General features: G+C 29.4%; 2 protein-coding genes across 2 annotated transcripts; one reads left to right on the top strand and one right to left on the bottom strand.

Annotated features, from left to right (window-relative positions):
* The first annotated feature begins 3550 nt into the window (after positions 1-3550).
* LOC105137838 (protein kinase 2A, chloroplastic-like) lies at positions 3551-8358 on the top strand. Its single transcript, XM_011043734.1, has 6 exons — positions 3551-3906; positions 5198-5523; positions 5623-5758; positions 6601-6737; positions 6830-6953; positions 7671-8358. The coding sequence occupies exons 1-6, from the start codon at positions 3840-3842 to the stop codon at positions 8069-8071; spliced, it is 1191 nt and encodes a 396-aa protein (XP_011042036.1). The 5' UTR covers positions 3551-3839; the 3' UTR covers positions 8072-8358.
* A 995-nt stretch (positions 8359-9353) lies between these two features.
* Positions 9354-13403, bottom strand: LOC105137840 (RINT-1 / TIP-1 family). The gene is made up of 4 exons (XM_011043735.1): positions 12913-13403; positions 12732-12830; positions 11765-11883; positions 9354-11662 (listed from the first exon to the last, which is right to left on the bottom strand). Exons 1-4 carry the CDS (start codon positions 13235-13237, stop codon positions 9692-9694), a joined length of 2514 nt encoding a protein of 837 aa, XP_011042037.1. The 5' UTR covers positions 13238-13403; the 3' UTR covers positions 9354-9691.
* Between the last annotated feature and the right edge of the window lie 10817 nt (positions 13404-24220).

Here is a 24220-nt window from a genome sequence, read left to right on the forward strand (position 1 = left end):
CAAAGGCATGATGACACAGCCAGGTGATGAAAATGAAGACACAGCTTTGAAGTCACGGGCACAGCTCCCTGTCCCCTGCACCGACCGGACCAATTGAAACCTAAATAATATCATTTCTTTGACGATCAGGTGATCTTATGGCGAAAAATAATTGCCTGCTCGTCCTGACCGTTGAATCTTCGGTTTGATTTTATTTTTTTAATTTGCTTTTGAATTTGACTCTTTTTTTTATATATATAAGCAGTATGGTTTCTTGAATAAAAATAAAGGCAATTAAATTATAAATTAAAAAAAAACTACTGATTTGAAATAGAGAGCTAAAAATGCATCTCTCTAATAGAAACTCTTTTTTTATTCATGTGTTTTTTCTCTTTTTTTTAATAAAACATGTCTTTTTTAAAAAGGTATTGTTTTTTAAAACTAAAATTATCATAATATTAAAAAGAAATTTGGAATAAAAAATTCATAGATCAATAATTTAGACGTGAAATATCAAATAAATATAAAATGTAAGAAAAACTATAAAAAATACATTAAAAATAATTAAATTGTTATTTTATTTTCACTAAATGTTCATGAGGTATTTTTAAAAAGTAAACGTGTTAGATTCATACATGATTATTAAAAAAAATCTTTAATATTATAATAAAAATTATAATATTATTTGAACAAGATATGGTATAATTGGATAATTATTTGAATATATTCATTTAAAGTCAGTCCTATTATAAAATATATAAAAAAAATCCATTGAAAAAAAATAGCCATGACCGGGCTTGAAAAATTAGTCAAGCGGTGCCCCTTGCCTGAAACCCTTATGCACTTCGGCTTGAAAGGCTAGATACACACGCAAGGTATATATATATATATATATATATTCAAAATGAGCTATTGTATGCAGGAGTATTTGTTTTTTTTATAAAAAGAATCACGTAGATACCCTTCATTGAGTTCTCCACCTAAAAAATAAATATAAAAACATTAAAATCACAATTATTAATGGCAGGAATTTTACCATTTGAAAACCTTCTTCTTCTTCTTTTTTTTTTTTTAGAAACCTTTTTTTTTTTTATGACTTGCTCTCCCTTCTCTAGACGTCTCTAGGGATTGAAATGGAAAAAAATAAAATTATCAACCAGGATATAAAAAGCCCAAGGAAAAGAAACCAAACAAAAAAAAAAGAAACTTGAAGGACCAAATTGAACATTTCCTTGCAATTTGAACAAAAAACAAGTTTGAATGACATTTTTTTATCGTTGATCTTTCATTTCAGTTTTTCCAAGAAAATAACATTAATTTTTATAAAATCATAATCTAAACTAAAAGAAAATAGTAAATAATCTATCTAAGAATACACTTTTTATTTGAAAAAAATTGGTACAATAAATTAATGAGTAAATTATTAATTAATTATTTTATTTTTATATAATGAATTAAAATAGTCTCTCTGGTATTTAAAAATTAACAAGATTGGTCACCATAATACACTGCAAGCCAAGCTAAAATTTAATAACATAAAAATAAGAAAATCAAGTGATGCAAGCATTTTTAAAGAAAAAAATGAGACTTGATGATTGACTTAATTAGATTCAATAAGTACATTTAATTTAATATAATTAAAATAATACAATGATAATAAAATAAACCAAGGTAAACAAAAACAATGATAATGATTATTGAAAAAAAATAATTGCTTGCTAATATTATTGAAAGATATCCTCTCAATATTCTTAAAATGTCTTTCTAATCTCATTTATTATAAATAAATAAATAAAAATATGATAACCTTATAAAAAAAAATCCAAACTTAATTTTAAGCAAATTAAATGTTGAATAGAGAAATTAAAAAAATTAATTTTGAAAAAAACTAACTTAAATTCACTTGAATCAGCCTACCAAATCTGTAATTTAGTTGTGATATTGGAATAACTAATAAAAAGCCATAAATTAAATTACAAAGTTCAATTATCAAATCAACTCGATGTTAAATGATGAAATTAAAAAAAAATTAAATTAAAAAAATTTACAAAAAAAACTCAAGTCAACTTAAGTTAACAAGCCAAACTCATGGCTTAAGATATAAAATTGAAATAACCTTGTAGAAAGTAAAATAAAAAAGATCATGAAGCTTAATTTCCAATTAAACTAATATTGAAGAACAAAATTAAAAAAATCAATCTAAAAAAAATAAAAAAATAAAAATTAAATCAGATTAATTTTCTAGATTGTAATTTGAGCCTTGAAGTTGATATTACTTATAGAAGACAAACTTTTAAAAAAGTAACAAATCCAAAAAAATTAATCAACAAAATATTGAGTGATAAAATTGAGAAAAAAATTAATAAAAAAGAATATAAAACAAAATAAATATTAATAAAAAAATAAAAATTATATTTGATAAAAAATTAAATTAAATGTTGAATAATAAAATTTTAAAAAATTAATTTAAAAAAGGATTTAAAACAACTAGCACTTAAAAGAAGGAAGAACAAATTTAATCTAAAAACTAAATAAAACTAAATTGTTAGGGTGAGGTCAATTAATTTTTTTTTAAAAAATAACAATGAACGAAATTGAAACAAAATTGAAAAGGAAGAATAATTTTTATTTTTGCAAAGTAGTGTGAATCTCAACATAAAAGAAAAAAGTAAAAAATGGTTGCCACTAGCTTCAAACTAGACAAGCGCCACCTCACTGGTAAATTATCCAATTAAATTTAAATAAAATCAATATAAAAAATCAAATTAAATAAAGAGTTGAGTGATAAAATAATTTTTTATTAAATTTAATTCTAAAAAAATAATTTTTTTAAATTAATAAAAATAATTTTAAATTAATTCTAAATTTTTTATTAAATTTAATTATAAAAAAATTAATTTTTTTAAATTAATAAAATTAAATATTATTTTACCAGACCGATTATCAACCTAGGAACGAAATATCTCCCTTACACAAGCATAATAACAAATCGCCATGATGAACTCCAAGGAAATGCAGCATTAAAGAACCAAATTAAAATAAAAACAAATTGAGGAATGAAAGTGAGAAGAAAATTGTAAAAAGAAAAAGATATATCACTCTGAAATCTTTCACATGGCACAGTGAAACCACTGATGCTTTTAGTTTTTTTTTTTAAATTAATTAGTCTCAACAAAAACTGATTGTGCTGAATTTAATATTATTTTATACCTCACCCTAACAATTTAGTTTTATTTAGTTTTTAGATTAAATTAGTCTCAACATTCTCATATCCTCTCAATATTCTAATCTCATTTAAACTGATTGTGCTGAATTTAATATTATTTTATTTTAAAAAGCATTTTTTTTCTTATCGACATTTACACATCATTGGCTTCTTCTCACCTTTTTCTATTTTTCAGAACAAAAAAGAAAGCTTGTAAAGGAACATAAAATGAACGAAAGAGACTGATGAATTAATTTTTGGAACTAGAGAGATTATTTAATTTATTTTGTAAAAAAAAGAACTAAATAATAATTTACTCATTAATTAATGCAGCAGCCAAGCACTTACCGAGGACGGGGAAGTACGTGGGACCGTCTCTGTTGTTGCATTGAATTTTCCATTCAAAGAAGGAGGTTTCCTCCATTGACCAGATTACTTTCTGGCTAACTTGCTTGCTTCATCTTCTTCTTATCGTCCATCAAGCACGTATACTTAATATATATCATATTGCCAATGGACCGCTTCCCTATTCTACATTTTCTTCCTCATCACTGTTATTTAGACCCTCAAATTCCAAGCCCAGTTTCACAAAGTCTTATTGGCCAGTTTTTGTTCTTCTTCTTCCATGGCAGATTGAAGTAAAGATTATCCAGTTATGGGAAACTGTGTAAGGAAGCCTGTTAAGTGTGCTCATGCTTCTTCCAGTAATTTTCCTCCTCCTGGTGAGTCATGATCTTTCTCACTATTCTTGCTAATCATTGAATTCTGGGTTCTTAATTTGTGTTGCATGTCCATAAAGATCACTTTTTTATATGAAAGTTTAGGAATCTATGTCAAAGTGGAGCTGCACATGTTGAGTAACTTATCTTTTTAGTTATAAGTTGAGCTAATTCTCCCTCTTGTTCTGTTTGTGAATAGAAGATGTGAGAGTTTGTTAGTCTTTAGTTTTCAGTGGATTTCGGATTCTTGATAGTTGTAGACGTATTGGGGCTATGCTTGTAATCTTGCCATCCAGATGAACATTCAATGTTTAGACTAATTTGAAACCAAAGATTTTAAGCTTTTTATGTATCGATTAGAGTGTTTAGTCCATCATAAGAGGGTTTAATTAAAGGAACTGTTGCCAAAACACGTTTTCCACTGATAATATAGTGTGCGTTGCAATAAGTGGGCGAAGAAATGCTACAAAAATGTGGAAATTTGAAGCAACGTTGATTCCTAATGCGAAGGATATTGATGGGATGGTGATTTAAGTTTGGTTGATTTAATGGTTGTTAGAAACCCAAAGGGGGTGAAATGGCAGAGGAGCAAACTAGTAAGCTTAAGGTCACCGGTTTGGATTCCCACTTCAGCTGGCCATCCATTGCTAAGGCAAAGTGAGGTTAGTTAAGGATGAGGAGGCCATGATGTGGGGTTTATGTGGGTACGATGATATAAGAACCTGCGCTGGATACCTTCCGTCGAATCCAAAAGAGGAGTTCAACTGCATAATTAAATGCAAAGAAAGTAATAGCAGTGCATTTATATGTTTTTGAGACTCAGTTTTAAACTACTTTGGAAGGGTTGTGTAACTGGGTTAAATGAATGCTTTGTGTTCATAAATGTGTTCTGACCGACTTATCTTGATTGGAAAGAAGGCCATTGTTCTGTAGAGAGATTGTATCATTACTTCACACGCAAGGAAGCTGATTCATGTTTTACTTCTCTAGTAATGTTTACTTCTTGTATCATTACTTCACACGCAAGGAAGCTGATTCATGTTTTACTTCTCTAGTAATGTTTACTTCTTGTATCATTACTTCACACGCAAGGAAGCTGATTCATGTTTTACTTCTCTAGTAATGTTTACTTCTTGTATCATTACTTCACACGCAAGGAAGCTGATTCATGTTTTACTTCTCTAGTAATGTTTACTTCTTTGTGGCTGTTCAAAAACACAAGTTTTCTGGTTGCCTGCATGATATCTCAAAGGTACTGATAGTTGCTCTTTTATTTTGCTATCTGTCCTTTCAGGAGCTACAAAGCCTAATGGTGATGCAAAGCAAGTTTCAACCTCACCCAGCGGGGAATCATCATTTAGAAGCTTGAACAAATCCTTGATTGCATCCAAAGTTGATGTATCTGTACATAGCAATCTCAAGTCCTTTAGCTTTACTGATTTGAAGAATGCCACCAAGAACTTCCGTTCAGAAACTATGCTCGGAGAGGGAGGTTTTGGGTGTGTTTTCAAAGGATGGATTGACTTGAACACATTTGCTCCTACCAAACCTGGAAGTGGAGTTGTTGTTGCAGTCAAGAAGCTCAAGCCAGAAAGCTGTCAGGGTCACAAGGAGTGGCTTGTATGTACATTGGACGCTCTTATTGCTGTTATTTTTCCATTTGACCTTGCAAACCGATATCTGAACTCATCTTTGTGTTCGGTGCTTTAAATTTGGCAGACAGAAGTAACCTATCTCGGTCAGCTTCATCATGAAAATCTAGTGAAACTCATTGGGTATTGTTCCGAGTCTGATAATAGACTTCTAGTCTATGAATTTATGCCAAAGGGAAGTTTGGAGCAACATTTATTTAGAAGTAAGTAAATTTAATTTTATCGATTTATTTCTTCCCAATTTCCTTATATGTTTAGGGATAATTTTGTTTATCTTTTGTATTACAGTCCATCGTGAATGGTATATGTGTTTTGTCATAAAGTGTGTCTAAACGTACTTACATGTTTATGTGAATGCCATTGCTTATAACAGGGAGAGGGAGAGGGAGAGGGAGGGATACTGCCCTTATCTTATATGCCTGACAGCTAATTTTTACCCACATTTTAGGCTCTTTTGTGTTGGGATTGCGAGGTGTAATGTATGAAACAATTGGATTGAAGGGAGAGCGGAAAAATTCTTGAAGAATTTAATCTATTTCTTAGTAATAGGGAAAAACATAGGTGAACATTGCAGGAGGAAATTTCAAGGAGTTACCTCATTTAGAGAAGTAAGCTTCCTTTTTTTTTTGACATTTCAAGGGTCATATAGGAAACTATTGCATGGCGATTCCTAAAGATACTGAATGCTCTTAAAATCGTAGTTCGTATTTTGGAAGCACTTGTGTTTCCATATGCCTGAAGGTGATTTCTGAATGATACATCATCTTAGGGGGAAGCAATGACGTTGAAATAAAATTGAAGAAAAAGAAAAAAAATAATTAAGCTGAAACTCATGCTGTCAACTTGTTTGTTTAATGTGGCTTGTTGCTCTTCTGGTGAGTGGGATAGGACCCTTTCTTTTATGAAACAAGTGATCACGGGCTTGTTTTAGATTCATTTTAGATAATAGTTTCACTTTTCCCACGATGAAAAATTTCAATGAATGACTATTATTGATACTTTTCTACAAAACTAATAATAAATAAAACAATCTCTTGCCCTGCAGAAGGTGTTCAGCCTATCGCTTGGACTATGAGAATGAATATTGCAATAGATGTAGCAAGGGGGTTGTCCTTCTTGCATGGGTTGGATGCCAATGTAATCTATCGCGACTTGAAGGCATCCAATGTTCTTCTTGATTCGGTATACTGAAACCTCATGAATTTGTACTTGGGTATCAGTAAAGAGTAACTCTACATCCAGAAGGCTGATGGATTTATGATTTTTTTTTCCAGGATTATAATGCTAAGCTTTCAGATTTTGGCTTAGCAAGGGATGGCCCTACTGGAGATAAAACACACGTATCCACCAAGGTTTTGGGAACTCGGGGCTATGCTGCGCCGGAGTATGTAGCCACAGGTCAGTCGACTTTCTGTTGCATATGATGTAGTTTTCCATTGTAAATGGATCGTCTTTAGGAGAGTTTAATAATTAAATTCATTAGGATGAACTCAAAATTGCTGGACTATTACTATTTCGTAGATTCTCAAAATAGTGGGGAATTCTCCACATTTGCGCTATGCATCTGTTCCCCTATCTCTTGCAAAAGTAGTGGATATAAATGATAAAAGATGGGTTTACCATCAGCTCACAAGCACTGGATATGATCATTATTGTTGTCATTGTTGATGCTGTTAATAATATTTGGAGAAAGATAATGATTGGTAGGTAAAATCTAATAAGCTCTAGGTTGTGCAGTTGACTCTCCAAAAAGAACACAGAGAAAGTTTGTTCAGTTTTTCTATCCATAGGATAGTATTCCAATTTTGAATACAAAATGCAAACCATGAATTGGGGGTTTAACATCTGTTTGTTTTTTCGATTTGTTTTAGAAGTAGATATGTTCTTTAGATTTAGGCTTCGCGGAATGCGGGTGCAACCGCAACCGCAACCGCGCTTGGGTTCCCAAGCGGTCACTTAGTATAAGCAAGTGCTGCTTAGCCAAATTTTTATATCTTAATGCAACTACTCTGCCCTTTTCGATTTCCCTTCAAAAGGAAAATTGAAAGGTGGAAGCAAATGTTTAAGTTTTTTAAACCACCTGCTCATTCTCATTAATTGTTCCAAACCAAGCAGGTCATTTGACCCCGAAGAGTGACGTGTACAGCTATGGAGTTGTCTTGTTAGAGTTGCTGTCAGGACGAAGGGCAATGGAAGAAGAGAGAGGCGGTTTTGACGACGAAACCCTGGTGGATTGGGCGAAGCCTTTCTTGATTGACAGCAGGCGAGTTTTGAGAATCATGGACACTAGACTGGGTGGACAGTACCCTAAGAAAGCAGCCCAAGCTGCGGCTGCACTTGCGTTACAGTGCCTGCACACAGATCCCAAGAACAGGCCACTCATGATTGATGTTCTAGCAACTTTAGAAAAACTCAACACATCAAGGGACATCATCCCAAGAACAGCACGTCCAGTTAAGCTGGATAATCATGGGATCAAGCCTATGAACAGCCCTTACAGGATAACCAAAACATAAGCAAATTTATAAACTATCGTTTCCTTGTATCCTATTTTTGATACCGCTCTACTCAGGGCTAGTTAGATGTATGAAGTTGCACCTGAAAGTATGAGGATCTGTAAATGGCTAGAAGATGCATGATGCAATAGCTGAAGCGTGTGCATGTCTCTCATCTCTGTGAAGACTAGTGTCATGGACAAAGACAACCGGCTTAGCTATTTGTAAAATGTACTTGATTATTTAATTTCATTTGTAGGAGGATGGCGTTGTGGAAGAAAATTATAAAGTGAGGGTCATTTCCTACAGTTTAGGCCGTTTGGGTTGTATAAATTTTATGTTTTCTTGGATTATTGTAATTAAAGGCTTGTTTGTTTTACTTGAAAATTATTTTCTAAATCTTTCAATGTTTGTTTATTTTAAAATTAATTAATAAAAAAATATTTTCTGATTAAACAAAATTTAACTTGATTTATAATTGTTTTTGGATAGAAAATACTTTTTAAAAGTTATAAAAAATAAAAAATTATCTTCTTGATTGTTAATTACATCAAATTTGGTTTTTAATTTTTTAAATATTATATATTTAATTTTAAATTATTTATTTATTTAATTCCATCCTTCAAAATTTAATATTTATATATTAACTTTGATTTTTATTTTTAATTAAAATTTTTATTTATCAAATTCTAATTCTAATTTTTTATTGCTATTTATTTAATTTAAAATAATTTATAAAATTAGATTTTTTTAATTTCATTTTCTTTTAATTTTTTTATCTAACATATGTAGTTTCTATTCTTTTAATTGCTATTTATTGTATAATTTTTATATATATTTTATTTTTATTTGTCTTCAACTTTTTATACTTCAAATTTAGTTTTTATTTTTTAATAAACTTTTAAAAAATTAAAATATCAACAAGTTATTTTTTATAATATAACCAAATAATTAAAAATATTTTTCAACTTATTTTTCATAATGCTACTAATTATTAAAAAAATAATTTATCTTTTAGAAAACTACTTTACATCAAAATTATTATTTTTTAAAAAATTACTCCCCCTCAAACAAAGCATAAAATGCCTAAAGTTCACTATCATTGTTATTTTGAAGAAATGGAAAAAGAAAAGAGTTCTTAATAATCCACAAATCCATGTGGAAAAAATAAATGTGAAGGCACTATATAGAATATTTTCAATATAAATCCTGGAATCTATTGAAATACTTGTTATCTCATGAAATAAAATAAAAAAAAATAGAGACTAGATTACGGAACAGAAGGCTCTTTTTTTTCTCCTTTCTTTCTAGGTTCACCATGACAGATAACCTGCAGCAGCAATCCATCTTAATATGGCTCAACAGAACAATGCTCAAACCTACCAAATAGTACCAGAAAAGGCAAGGTCAAAGAGTTATTGCCCAATTCTCAACAAGAGTAACTCTCTGGTTCAATCACTGAAGATCGTGAACAAAATATTACGAGGATCAAGAACTTGTATATCGCTTGATTACATGCAGCCAGTTCATCCAAATTTATTGTTTCCCAGCAAATCATTAGCAAAATGAATCAGAGAATGTACAACTATATTACTAATCTTTATGAATCACATTGTGTTGATCTTAAGGAAAAAATCAAGATCAAGATCTACACTTTCTATTACTCAAAACTTTTTCAACTTGATCAAAAGATAAGTGTGAAATTCCTAGAGAATGCAAGCATTTTGTCCCATTTTTATTTTTGGATAAAGCTACTAGAAAAAGTTTCGCTTCTTCCTTGCTCATTTTTAACAGCTTAAGAATTTCTCTAATACTAGGGAAAAATGCTTCAGGGCGAGAACAAAATGGTTGAAAAACATAGAACAATGCTTGCATATCAGAATCAAACTGATTGATCCCTTCATTAGAAAATCGAATACCACTTGTGAAAATACTGCGAGAAACAAATTGATCAAGCGCATCAGCAACACTTCTCCATAAATCCAAGAAGTCTTTCGGGTTGAGTCTCGTCTTAACAAGATGAAGCTGACTTTTCAGAGCATCCAATGCTTGTACAATGTCAAATGATACTGCTAAATCGGCGACTGCTGGAACTCTATTTAATTTCACATCTTCTCTCTCTTGCACAAAAAATCTCCCATTTTGCAGATATTCCCAGGAAAGGGTTTCAAAATGATGAAGAAGAGCAGTGATTATCTCCATGAGCCAGTTAGTCATAAGCTCTTCCAAACTTTTGATTTCTTCCCCAAAGAAGCAACTATCACCCAAAACCTCATTATTTCCATCAATGTCAAAATCCTTTTCAGCAATTCTCATCTCTAAAAAGTTAACATCATCACTCCACTCTTGCAGTTTAGATTCAATATATCTAGCAACATTGATTGAACCACATACCTTGATTAAGGAGGCATCCACATTTTCAAGAGAAAAGTCAGTATTCTTGCACCGCAAGACCAATCCATTAAGAAAATACCAAAAGAATCTCGCTGCAGTTGATCTGATAAAGCGAATACGGTGTTGAAGAGAAGGCAAAGTTTGGCATCGTTCAATCATCTCCCAGGCTATTTTCAGGGCTGATTCTGCTACTAACGGAGCTTTATGGTCTCCTCTAGAAGAGAGTACAAAATGTTTAGATTCTGTACCAACTACAACATCACATTCCTTATCAATTATCCAAGCTCTTTCATCTTTCAGTACAGGTTTTATTTTCTTCCATGCATCCTTCAGCTCTATTGTAGCCCAAATCTTGAGCCACTCTGGCTTATCACAAAATATTGTTAACACTGACAGGCCTCTGGAGAGCCCTTCAAACCTTTTAGGCTCCTCTAAGAAGAAAGGAGTTTCTGGGCTTAAAAGTGCTTGCATCCGTTTATCAAAAGAAACAATATGGTCTATCAAATGAAGCCATGACGTAATAACTTCTGATCTAACTTGTTTATCCTTGTATCTTTCAGCATGAACAGAAAAAACGCTTTTTGCTAGAAACCCAGAAAGCATCTGGACCATTGCAGAAACCCACGCTTCTTTAGCACTGCAGCTCCTCAACATTGCTTTGTCAATCAAAGGCTGCAAAACATCATCTACTCCAACAATAAAGTCTTTTGTAATCTTATAGACAAGAGCAAAAATAAGTTCAGGCTGCTCAGCCCATTTAGAGAAGTGGTATTCCATTCGTGATGCAATGGGAGAAACTAGTTCATCAATGGCCCAAAGCCCTATGGAACACTCCCTTTGTTCGATAATGTTATGCTGTCGATCTTCCCTTCGTCTCTGCAGATGCTGCAAAGAACAAAGAGCTAAAAATGTTTGAGAATAACATTTACTTTTGTCTCCTTGCATTAAAACCAGTGGATATGAAAGGCCAGCAATATTCACAGTGTCTATTCTTGGTGTTAGAAGTTTGGGCGGCCAGCCTAGGGAAGAAAGAAGAGCCCGGTGATCAGCAAGAACTTGTGGCCGAACAACAACTAAAATTTTATCAACTCTAGCATCGACAGATTCCAAAAGACGATGCCACTTAGCTTGAAATTTCTTAATGTTAACCAATACTTCCTCAATGTTGTTCATCGTTTTTATGGCTTCAAGTATCCTTTCTAGCTTTGGTCCAAAGTCCTGCATACCAATGCAATAAAGATCCATGTTTGACTTGCCTATTAATATACAAATCCAACAAACATTCTGGAATGATAAGTAAAAAGAGATTAGAGCCATTACCATTGACTTCAAAGAAGTTTGGCGCTTTTCTGAAAACAAATTCCGAGCATGGAGACCACCGACACAGAAAACCCCATCTTCAAGATCTCCAACCAGAGCTTCCAATTGCAAGGCAGTATCTGAGACAATTTACAAGAAAGCTTAGCAAAACTATATTGCAGAAAGATCTAAAATTAAAATTGACAGGCCTAGCCATGAAGTCAATCAGCAAATCCATACATACAGCCTACACATATTACTGTCATTGATGAATGAGGAAAAACACAGATACATAAATATATAGATATGCATATCAATAATTTGAGAAACCCGAGAAGCTTAATAACAAACAAAGAATCTATTTGACAGTAAAAAGCACAGTACAATAACAAAGGCCAAAATATAACCCTTCTTGTTTTAAAAAAACTAGAATTAATTACAATTTTGTCAAAGAACCTGCATGCAATATCAAGTGGTTCCAAAATAGCTTGGTTATTACTTCAAAGACGGTGACAGTCATTGCGGAACTTCAGGAACAAGTCAGGAAGTAGTAGCAGAATATGGATGAAATTTTAGACCAAGGCAAACCTGTTTGCACTAATTGGTCCCATGCTGCATTAAATGTCATGCTATATCAGAATCTAAAGCAACAAATCTCGACCGGTGCTCACCAGATATTTATACTCTAAACCACCCAAATTTAACCCAGAAGGAGATTTGATGTAGCAAATATATGGAAATATTCAAGAAACATCGCTTGAACATAAATGAACAAAAAACATGGTGCCCTGCAGATTTTGATTCAATTAAGCCAAGCCTTGACTTAAATCCTACTCCATCAATAAACTTTTTAACCACCAGAAAAGGGAAGCAACCACAATTAGCAAATTTATAAAGTGGTAAAGAACCCATCAAAGAATATTAATCAAAAAGCAAATACACAAAACATAAAGAAGCATAAAAAATAAAAGAAAAACTCAAAACCCACCAATATATTTCCGTATATTTTCAATTCTTTGAACCTGTTTAGCAAGTTTTGGGATCTCCTCAACCAGAACCTTCCCTACTTTCCATGAACCAATCCCATCTACAAAATCGACAACAAAAAATAATCAAGAAACTATTAAACAACTTTAATTCAAATACCATTAACAGAGACAAATACTAACATTGAGAGGTTTGGAGACTCAGATTTTCCAACATGTAATTGACTTTGGAAAGTGATGATTTAGCACTAAACGAGCGAGAAATCCACGAAACAGCCAGTTCGGTGAGTTTTCTCCGTAAGTTCAAAAGATGGGCATCGAAATTGGAGCGTTCTTTTGTTAAATCAGATAAGAGGAGAGGAGCCCTGACGAGTAGATCTTGATGGGTTACTAAATTTTGATCAAGAAACTGTATGTTCTGTGAAGAGAGCTCACTTCTTCTGGGCAGAACTTGAAACGGTAGCTGTGGTAGTAGTGGTGGTGGCGTAGGGGGAGGAGGAGAATCCATTGTTAGTGTCAAAAAGTGTGTCGAAGAACTTGCACTTTGCGTTATCGTAACTCAAGTTTTCATGTCAGTTTCAGATCTAAGCGAGAGACACGGACAATTATACTTATCAGTACGACTTAGTTCGAGTTCTAGGATTGGATCATGATTTTGCTGAGATAATGTGGGGGTCGATGGTCCCCTAAGATAAACTCAAAATTGTGTCAGTCTTTTAAATAAAAAAATCAAAATTGTTTCAGTTTCTTTTTTAAAATAAAAAATAAAACAAAACAACTTAAATAGCATTGTTTACGATAATTTTTTTTTTAAAATAAAACAATATTCTGTTGATTGTTTTTTAAATTCCTTTGAATTACAAATTTACATATTTAGTTAGGTGAAATAAATTAATAAATTCAAAAACTAAAACTAAGAAGTTCAACTTTAGTAAAAAATTAAAACAATATTCTTATCTAAATATTTAGTTAGGTTAATTAAATTATAAATTTATCTAGTTAATTATATAAATATAACCGAGTTAATTTTTTTTAAAATCAACTTTTATAACTAATCATTAAATTTATTGTGTGTTTGAAAGTATATTAATATTTTTTTAAAGTATATTTTATTTGGAAATTTATTAAAATAATATTTATTAAAACTATTATTAAAAAACATGAAAAAAATTCAATTAAAAACTAAAAAAATGTTTAAAAGTATAATTAAAATATAATACAAAATATCAACAAAATCATTGGGACAGGCGTGAGAGACAGGGATAAAGGTTGGTGATGTGGTTTTGTCGGCAAAGAGTGGTGTTGTGATTTCTTTGGGGGAGAGAGAGATGGAGGCTGACCATGATGCTTTAAGATACGAGGATGAAAAGAAAGCAGATACAACTTAAACTTTATGAATTCATGATATCTTATGTTACAATTTCGAAGTTATATATATAACCAGTTTTTACCGAAAGTAAATTGATAATTATGAAAATGAGGGCTTACATGACTAATTAGCATTTGGTTTTAAAATAACTGGTTTTGGGTTTGAATGGTATAATTTAGCTATTTGATATTTATTTTCAGTTTTCTATTTTATATTTTTTTTAAATAAAATTTTCAGCAACATTTCAAAACTTATCAAAACCAAAAAAAGAAGAAGAAGTAATAGTTTTAAACCAAAATTTTAACATTACCATCATATTAGTTAGTTAGTAGAAAGTTAAATTGTATGGGTGAACAGTAGTTCACTCATACCTATTACACAATGAGTTATAATAGTAATTCTCAGTGATATAATTTATCGTTGTTGTAATATTTTTTTTAAAAGTTGTTATCTTGATTTTTTTTGAAAAACTAAATTATGTTTTTATCAATTATCCAATACTTTTAGATTCACAAAATTGATCGATTTAAGTCGGTCAACTCCTATACAGTTTAATTAGAAACTTAAGTTAGATAAAAAATTAGAAAAATTTTTTTTAAGATTGATCTACTTGACAAGGTTTAATGACAGTGTAACAAAAACTTTATATGCTTTTAGCATTCTTTTCTAGATTTAAAAAAAAAATGATTTGACTGTAGTGGAACGCGAGAGAATAAATTAGTGTTTAGAAAATAAGATCAGGTTTGAGAGTTTTAGAAAATAGAAGTGGATCATGTATAAGGCTCAAGCTGACACCTATTTTAAGGCACATGAAATACAATTTAAGATATTATTTAAGACCTTCAAGATTTAAGTTAGGATTAAATTTAAGATGCTTGAAGTTTGAGCTAAAACTTGGTTTGAAACGCTCAAGATTTGTGTCAAGACCTGATTTAGAGCATTTAAAATTTGAGCCGAGTTTGGGCTAAAACTTGATTTAAAATGCCTAAGATTTGTGTCAAGACCTGATTTAGGGCGTTTAAAGTTTGGGTCAGATGCTTAGTCTAGAGATCATTATTAGGATCTAATCTGGGGTGCTCAGGGTTTAATTTGACACTAAGTCTAAAGCAATAAAAGTTCTAGTCGAGATCAGTAAGGTTTGGGACTCCTAAAAGTTAACTCAACACTTAATTGAGGGTGATTAGGGTTTAGGATGAGACTTGGACTAGGATGCTTAAAAGTTGTTTGGAATTAGGTCCTAGGTGTTTGGAGTTCGACATGAGATCTATGTTGGGTTTAAATTAGGACTAGGATTGGTGTTATGGTTTAGAACTTAACTAGATTTGGGGGTCCTTGAGATTTAAGCCTGGATTGTTGTCTAGGTTTGGATATATAAACTCTCACGTAAACAAAGGATCAAAGATAATAAGACTTTATCGAAAAAGAAGATTCAGGAGGAAAAGAAAATAAAAATAATAAATAAATAAATAATATATATGATGTGTAAAGAGAGGGTATGACCTCTATAAATAAATTTAAAGGTATTGATAAAATTAAAATGAGGACTGAGAAATTTAGTTTTAAATTTATAATGACAACAAAACTAGTAATGGTTTCGATGGATGAAAGAATTAGAAAAAATTAAAATAAATGTGTTTTAAAAGTGATAAAATAATTTCAAAGAATGAAAATGAGAAATAAAATTTAAAAAATAATTACATGAAAAAATATTGGCGTAAACCTTAGTTAAAAATAAATACGTTAACATGAAATAGTAAAAAATCTGCAAGCAAAATAAATGTTGAGAAGGCAAGATAAATACATTTTTGAAATAATTAAAATGTTCCAAGAATTTAGAGTGATGATGAATGTATATGCTGGAATAATACAATTTAGATTTTCAATGAAAATTCACAAATTAATTAGTTTTATGTTATCAAATATAATTCTCAATTTAATTATCGGGTTGAAATACTATGTAGAGTCTCCTAAAATATTAATCTATATTGAATTAAAATTTAATATAAATTAAATTTTAGTAATCTCATATAAAATTACCAATAAAAAAAATCCAGAAAAATAACATACGGATAATAAAAGGACCTGGGGTCAGCCCGAGTTTGGTTTTGAGGTGCCCATGATTTGAGCTAGGGTTGTTGCCGGGTTTGAAACAAATCCATATGAAGCTATTATTTAAAAAAGAAATATTTAATAAATAAAAAATAATATTTTAAAATTTTTACTAAAATAATTTTAAAGATTATCAACATTAAAATTCTTGAATATAATCTACAAATAAAAATTAATTAATTTTTAAAATTTTAGAACTCAAAAAAATTTCAAAATGCTCCAACATTAAAATTTTGAAAAATATATAAAAATAAAATTTAATAAATGAAAATCTTGAAATTTCTCACTCATTAACTTTTCTTGACCATTGTACAAAAATAAAAAAAATAAAAAATTAAGAAATGAATTTTTTTGAATATATTCGAGAAATAAAAGTTTAATTTATTTTAGAATTTTAAGAACTCAAAACAAATCTCAGATTGCTCCAACATTAAACTTTTTGAAAAATATAAAAAAAATAATAATTTCAAAAATATTTAATAAATGAAAAATTTGAAATTTCTCATTCATTAAATTTTCTTGAACTTTTTACTGTGATAAAAAAATTAATGTTTTAGGTTAAAAGTTAATTTATAAAAACAAAAAACATGGAGTTCTTAGCTTTAAATAATTTAAAAAATTATTAACCATTTAATTTTTTTCAAAAGATTACCAAAAGTTTTAAAAATAAATAACAAAAAGATATAATCCATGAATTCTTTTATATGTTTCTTAAATATTTAGAGAAGAACTTGGTTAAAAAGGTATAATGTCTTTTTTATTTCGTAAGCATAAGTAGTTTATAATAATCTTACATTTTAGTCCAATTTAATTGAATTGAGAAATTTTATGAATAAAAGGTAAACCTTATCCAAATCTTTTTTGCCAAGAAATTACGAGGACCAAACATGAGATTGATCTAGTGATTGATTTTTTTTAAAAAAATCAAAATATTATTATTTTTATAAAAAAATAATTATATTTTTTATTTCTTATTTTTTAACCTAGATAAATTCAAACATGAGATCAGCCAAGTATTAAGTTGATCACAAAGGTTATTGGGTTTATAACTTAGGTTCAAACTTCAAAGCATATATTAAAGAACTAATTACATGTTAGATATTGTGGTGTTTAATTGAAAGTATAGAAATTATTTGATTTTAGATTTTATTTTTATTGTTAATATAAACACATGAAAACTATAAACAATATATTTTTTAAAAGTATTAATTTAATATATTTTTAAATAAAATAAATATTATAATGCATGTGCATTTCAATAGTATTTTTCATTTGAAAATATATTAAATATTTTTATTTTTACCATATCAAAATCATAAAATAATTACTAAAAAAACTATTATTTCAATATATTTTAAAGTTAATATACTTCAAAATTTCATTCAGAATATCATCTAACTATCACTTTCAGTGCCCTTAAATTAAAAGAGAAATGATCTAGCCATGAAATATATCCTACTTTAGCTTGGATCATCATTTCCGGGTGATTTCCATGCCTTGAGCTATTGGTACCCTCGTGTAACGGGGCCACCATTCTCATGATTTCGAGATGCCATTTCCATTATTGGAAGGAACAGCAATGCCAAATAAAATGGCGAATGAGGATGATAAGTAATGAAACAAAGTTGGAGAAGAGAGCAAGGATTTATGGCTTCACTGTGAAAATGCTACATTAATCTATCATTCAAAATCTTTTAAAATTTTAAAAACCATCTCAATCTAATAACTTAAATTATTAAATAAAATTTCAAGATATAATTTATATTATTTTCCAACACACTCTCTCAAATAAAAACCTTTTAGGCTTGAAACTTGTATTAGCTCATATTACATTATGTTTAATTTTTATCAAATAAATAAGAATATTGAGATTCAAATTCGTAACCACTTGATCATCAAAATTTTAATACCATATCAAAAAACCATATTATCTGAATAGTTTAAATAATTAAACAAGGATACAAGATATGACTTATAATATTTTCCAACATAAAAGTCTTTAACTTCCACACTATTTATAAATAGTTAATGAGATTTAAGCATGGAATAGAACAGAGGACTGGAAGACAAATGTATCTTTTAAGGTGTGTTTGAGATTGTGATAACAATGACGCTTCTAAATATTTTTGTTTAAAAATATATTAAAATAATTTTTTTAAATTTATTTTTGACATAATGATATGAAAACATAATCTTTTTTTCAAAATTTGAGGAATTATGGTTTACACCGCGTTTCCAAACATACCCGGAGAATTAAGGTGTGTTTGGTCAATATAGGGACACTTGCCAGCATGTTAGTGTCGTGCTCTATTGTTTCGGGTGTTTGAGAGTGTAGTAGCGGTTGTTTTTTAAAATGATTTTTGCTCAAAAATATATTAAAATAATTTTTTTATATTTTTTAAAAATTATTTTTGATATCAGTACATCAAAATATTTTAAAAATACTAACAAGATATTAATTTGAAGGAAATAAAAAACAAATATTACCTTGAAAACACTAGAGTTTTTGAAACAAAATTGCCAAATTAGAAGGGACAATGGATTGGCACAGACAAAAAAAGAGAGTGGAGTTTTCAACTTCTCCATTTATAGGAAAAATTCTACAGTACTAAAAGATCCATAACTAGTTATAGATATTGATCGATTTTCATAAATACAAAGCTATCATTTTTTGAATATTAGGCATCTCTAGGATCGTCTATCAGTTTCTTTCCGGAGAGCCCTCTGTTGACCGAACCTCCTCTTATGAAGGCAAGCAACCACAATGGAGTGGGGTCTCTAAGTGCGTAGTTTGTTTCCACGCTCTGATAAGCGAGTCAAGCTTTCTCGTATCAGGAACAAGAACAAGCTGTTAAAAGGTGCTTGGTTTTGTGGTTATTATTATAATTATAATTTAAAAAATATATTTTATAAAAAATATTTTTAATTAAAGTTGGATTGAAAAAATAGATGTTTGGTTAAAACTGTAGTTGAAATTGAGGTTGAACTAAAAATAATTTAATATGTTTGGCTAAGAATACTTTTGAAATTGAGGTTATAAAATAATTTTAAAAATATATATTAATATTAATGATTTTTTATTTAAATATTATTATTACATCATAAAATAAATAATACTTTATATAAAATATTTTTTTATGATTTCATTAAACCATCTACAATTCTATTATGTACAACATTCATCCAACAAGAACTATAGTTTTCATAATTTTTTGAGCGTACAAAAATTTAAATAAAATATTATCAGGAATAAAATTGATTTGATATTATAGTACGATTGAATTTAATTTATTCTACACTAGTTTTTCAAGGAAAAAAAATGTTGTTTACATGACAATATAAGTAAATTTAATTAACTATAAACTAATTTTTAAAAAAATTTACAAAAAATAAATACCTTTTAAAAAATATAAATATTACAAATAAATTGCACGGTACATTTAGCAACTCATTTTCATTGTTCAGTGAAACAATAATTTCACTTCTTATCATGCAAATACACTCAAAGCAGTTTGAAGTTTCTTTTAAAGGGTGTTTGAGAGTGTGATTGTGATTATTTTTTAAAGTGTTTTTCACTTAGAAAAGTATATCAATAATATCTTTTTATTTTTTAAAAATTATTTTTAAGATTAGCACATCAAAATGGTTTGAAAATATCAAAAATATATTAATTTAACAAAAAACATTTTCAATTTTTTTTGGAAAATAGGCTATTAATAGGACTCAGACATGTCCACAAATTTTAATAGGTCACATTACCAGTAAATAATTGTTTATCATTTACCAAATAACTGATATCTATATTAAAACTAAAATGTGGAAGCTACCACGCAGCCAAACGCTTTCGCGAAACAGCGGTTGGTGTGCAGTCAACTCCGTTGAACGTCACTCTGTCCCCTGTCCCTTTAATTGGGAATCATACACTTTAGAGAGGCTAATGCGTGTGCAGATTATATATATGGCTAAGCTTGCAGCTAACGGCATAATTGATCTGATGATTTGGGAGGGTCCTTCTCCAGGAATGAGACATCTTTTTCTGGCTGAATCTATGAGTCACCTTTTTTTCTCTGGAGTTTCCTAGTATATTTTTTTCGATGTACCAAAAAAAATTATGGATAAAAAAAAGGGGGCTCAAGTGAAAAACTGTGTGCTCCATAATGAATTTACATAGTATTTTTTTTGTTTGGTATTTAATTTTTTTAATTTGATCCTTTGCATTTTATTAATTTAAAATTGAATTTTATGATTAGTTTTTGACACCATTTTTTTAAAATTTTTCATGGTATAAAAAAATCTTGACATTAAATTGATTCTTAATTTTATAATAAAAAAACTACTTTTTTTTGTTTTAGAAATATTAAAAATAAGAGAATCAAAATTAAAATATTGATGAAATGGTAGCCTTTTTATGAAAAGAAAATCTTATTGGCTCTTTTAAGCTAAGGATTTTGTCAAAAATAGTTTTTAGTCTTTCTAGTTTGAAAATCATATAATTTGATCTTGGATTTTATTTGATTTATATTTTAATTTCTGTATTTTAAAGAAGAGAGAGAAAATTAAAAGGAGAGGGATAGATTTAGTTGTTCCAATTACTTACATAAAATAACCAAATTTAATGTTAAAGTGTTTAGCTTGATGAAAGAAGTATCATTGTGGTGTTTTTAAATTTTTATATTGCTTAGAGAAATGAATTGATGTTGAGAAAGAAACTTTTATTTGATTTTATATTTTTTAAAAAAGCTTGAAGGTTTTTTGAGTTAGAGAATTAGTTTTTTAGATGCTGTAACAATGTTTTTCAAGTGTTTTTAATTGAAAATAGGTTAAAAAGTAAGTTTTGGGGTTAAAAATTACACAACTTAGATTTTTGACTACTTCTATGATGGTTGGATTCTATCTAGGCAACAAGTGATGCATAGCTTGATATATATATATTAAAATAAAATATGAATGACAAGTTATTCAATCATTTATTTTTAAAATTAATAGCCTAGGCATATGGGTTTGAGTTGGCAGGTCAAGATGCATAAGGTTATATTCAAAGGCTCATGCGTGACCATGTATCTGTCCAATTTTTTTAATATATATATTTCTTAAATTTGTTAAGAATTTTTTTAGATATTGTTTTATTAAATTCTATTTATTGTTTTATTTTTTTCTTAAATAATTGTTTTCTTACTACCCATCATCATAATTAAGTTTTTTTTATATGATTACTTTATTATGATCTCTGATTTTTCTTTTATTTAAACATGATTTATTACTTTTTTATTTCACTCTTATGTGTTTAAGATAAATTATGAAGCATGAACTGCATATGTATAAAGATTAGGAATAAGTGATGTGGATTGTTTTCCCAGAGAACAACCATTTTCGCTGGCTCAATTAGCTCTGATCACTATTGAATCTATCCTAATTTTGGATATTTTGTTCAGCATTAAATCCTCTATCATCTTAAGGTGAAGATATGAATCCTAACTCTCATTCAGTCACCATAAGTTGCTTAGCCCAATAAGAAAAAAAGGACACAAATCAAGGTTTTCTACCTTCATCGTTTTGTTCCACCACTCTCTATCATTCGATTAGCCTCAAATTCTAAACGAAGGTTCATCTCTGTATACCCTTCATTCTGGTCGGTGGAGATCAATTTTTTTTAATTCCTTTTAGGAGTTGTATTCGAAACCGCATATCTTCAAAAAACCTAATTTTCCCAAAACATCATGCCTCTACCACCTTTTTCATTGTTGCTGTAAACCCCACCATTACCATGCAAAACTCACTCCCACTACTACAGAACCCCACCCAGGCTTTAGACAACCGCTTTAACCCATTGCCCATGTCCCATCCCTATCTCCTAGCTCAAATATCATAATAGCTTGCAGCCTCCAAACCATAACACAACCTCTACAAATACAACCACTATTAGCTAAAAATCTTTTTTGTCATCACTTTTACTCTCGACCAAGGCAATCCACTCCATGACCAAGCATCCCAAAACCACCACCAATACAAAATAGCCCTTAAACACCACAAAACTAAATCCTAAACAACCCCTCTTCATCCCATAAGCCTCGTCCTCAAGGGCTAAGAATATTCAAATTACCAATACTCATTAAAGGTGTACCTTGAAACCACTATTTAGGCATGAAATGGGAAAAAACTATGGATGTCTCAGAGGATGTTGTTAGTGAGAGCAATTTATTATGGCAGAAAAGTATTGCTGAATTTTTCCCCGGTTACAGGAAGCCTTATCATGCCATGAAAATCATGAAAGAGTTTAGGTTTAGAGGATATCATGACGATGGCAAATGGCTTCATGACATTTCATTTCAAAGCTAATTATGATGTTTATTCAATCCTTGAAAAAGAGCCATAAATGTTTAGAGGGAAGATGATTGTGCTATAGCAATGGAATCTCCACTGTTTATTTGATACAAACAGAATCAAGAGATTTCCAATGTGGGTGAGACTACATGGCTTACCATCTTTTTTATGGAAAATAAAAGGTTTGAGCGAGGTGTCAACCATGATTGAGAGATTCCATTTATGTTATAAGTAGACTTTAGGGTGAGTTAGACTTGACTTCATAAGAATATATGTTAAGATTGATGCTTTATTGTCTATTGTTCATGATTTGAGATTACTTACAGCTTATCAACTAAGCCTCTCTCAATTCATAGTGAATATGAATGAAAGTTAAAAATATGCAATACTTGCCAAGTCTTTAAGCATTCATATGAGATTATTAAACCTATTTAAATAAGATTGACATGTTTAAGTTTAACAATAGAGGTGATGCTTTAGCTATTAGTACAGTTCCTATTAAGAACTTGAGCATAAATAGGATTGCAACTATTTGATTAGGAAACATAATGTGATTTAAAAATTTGTAATTTTACACTTATTTAAAATAAAAAATAGTAATTAAAAGAATAAAAATTAAATTTAAAAGATTTAAAAATAGAAGCGGGTTGAAATTGAATAATATTTATAATTTTATAAATTATTCAAAATAAAAAAATAATAAAAATGCATGGTCAAATGTGAAGGAAAAAGAAATTGAAAAAGTTGGTGCTAAATTCAAGAAAAAAAGAGAAAAAGGTAAAAAAAAAGAAGGAGCAGTGGCACTAAACTAGAGGAATGTTTGCTCCATGTGCCATACCATTAAGTAGGGAATGCTGAGATCTTTTAAACATCTCTTGAAAGAATCAAAATACCTCTTTATAATAGGTATTATATTTTTTTATTTTAGAGTTAAATTAGTAATTTTAATATACAATTGTAACAATCCCAAATTTAAAGCATATTGTATATTTCACAATAATACTTTACATGAAAAATACATGATTTTTTTTTCATTACATATAACCTTGAAAAATACATGATTTTTTTTCATTATATATAACCTTTAGCTATTTGATTAATTTCATAGTTAGAAATAATTCCAATGAGATTTTTCTTCTTACAAAAAAGCTCCCTTGAAATTTCACTTCTTATAATTGACACATCAATACTTTATACATATCATATCCAACTATTTTAGATCACCATATCAATCTCAATATATATATTAGGTAGTTTTAGGCCTACCCTATTATTTATTCATTCAGTCAAACACAATACATAATAAATAATTGAATAAAGTCATATTCATACAATAACAAAGTTAAACAACTAAAAACATATGACATTATAATTAATTTTCATTTTAAAATACATGTTTTTTAAGTTTAAAATACTAATACATCACCATAGGATACGTTGAACTTTTAGGAATATGCATATGCGCGCGCACAGACAATCCAAAATAAAAATCAAAGTTGAAGTAAATTATGACTTCAAAAAAATATATGAAGTACTTGGAAACTAACGTATAATTTTAAAAATTACATCAAAAAATTACATTTTTATACATTTATGATACACAAGTATTTATACATACATAATTATCACCACATGCAATCATCATTTATCACAAGTAGAAATCCCCCCCCTTTTGATTCCTCAAGATTCCTT

Source organism: Populus euphratica, unplaced genomic scaffold (genome assembly GCF_000495115.2).
Source record: "Populus euphratica unplaced genomic scaffold, PopEup_1.0 scaffold71.1, whole genome shotgun sequence".
NCBI lineage: Eukaryota > Viridiplantae > Streptophyta > Magnoliopsida > Malpighiales > Salicaceae > Populus > Populus euphratica.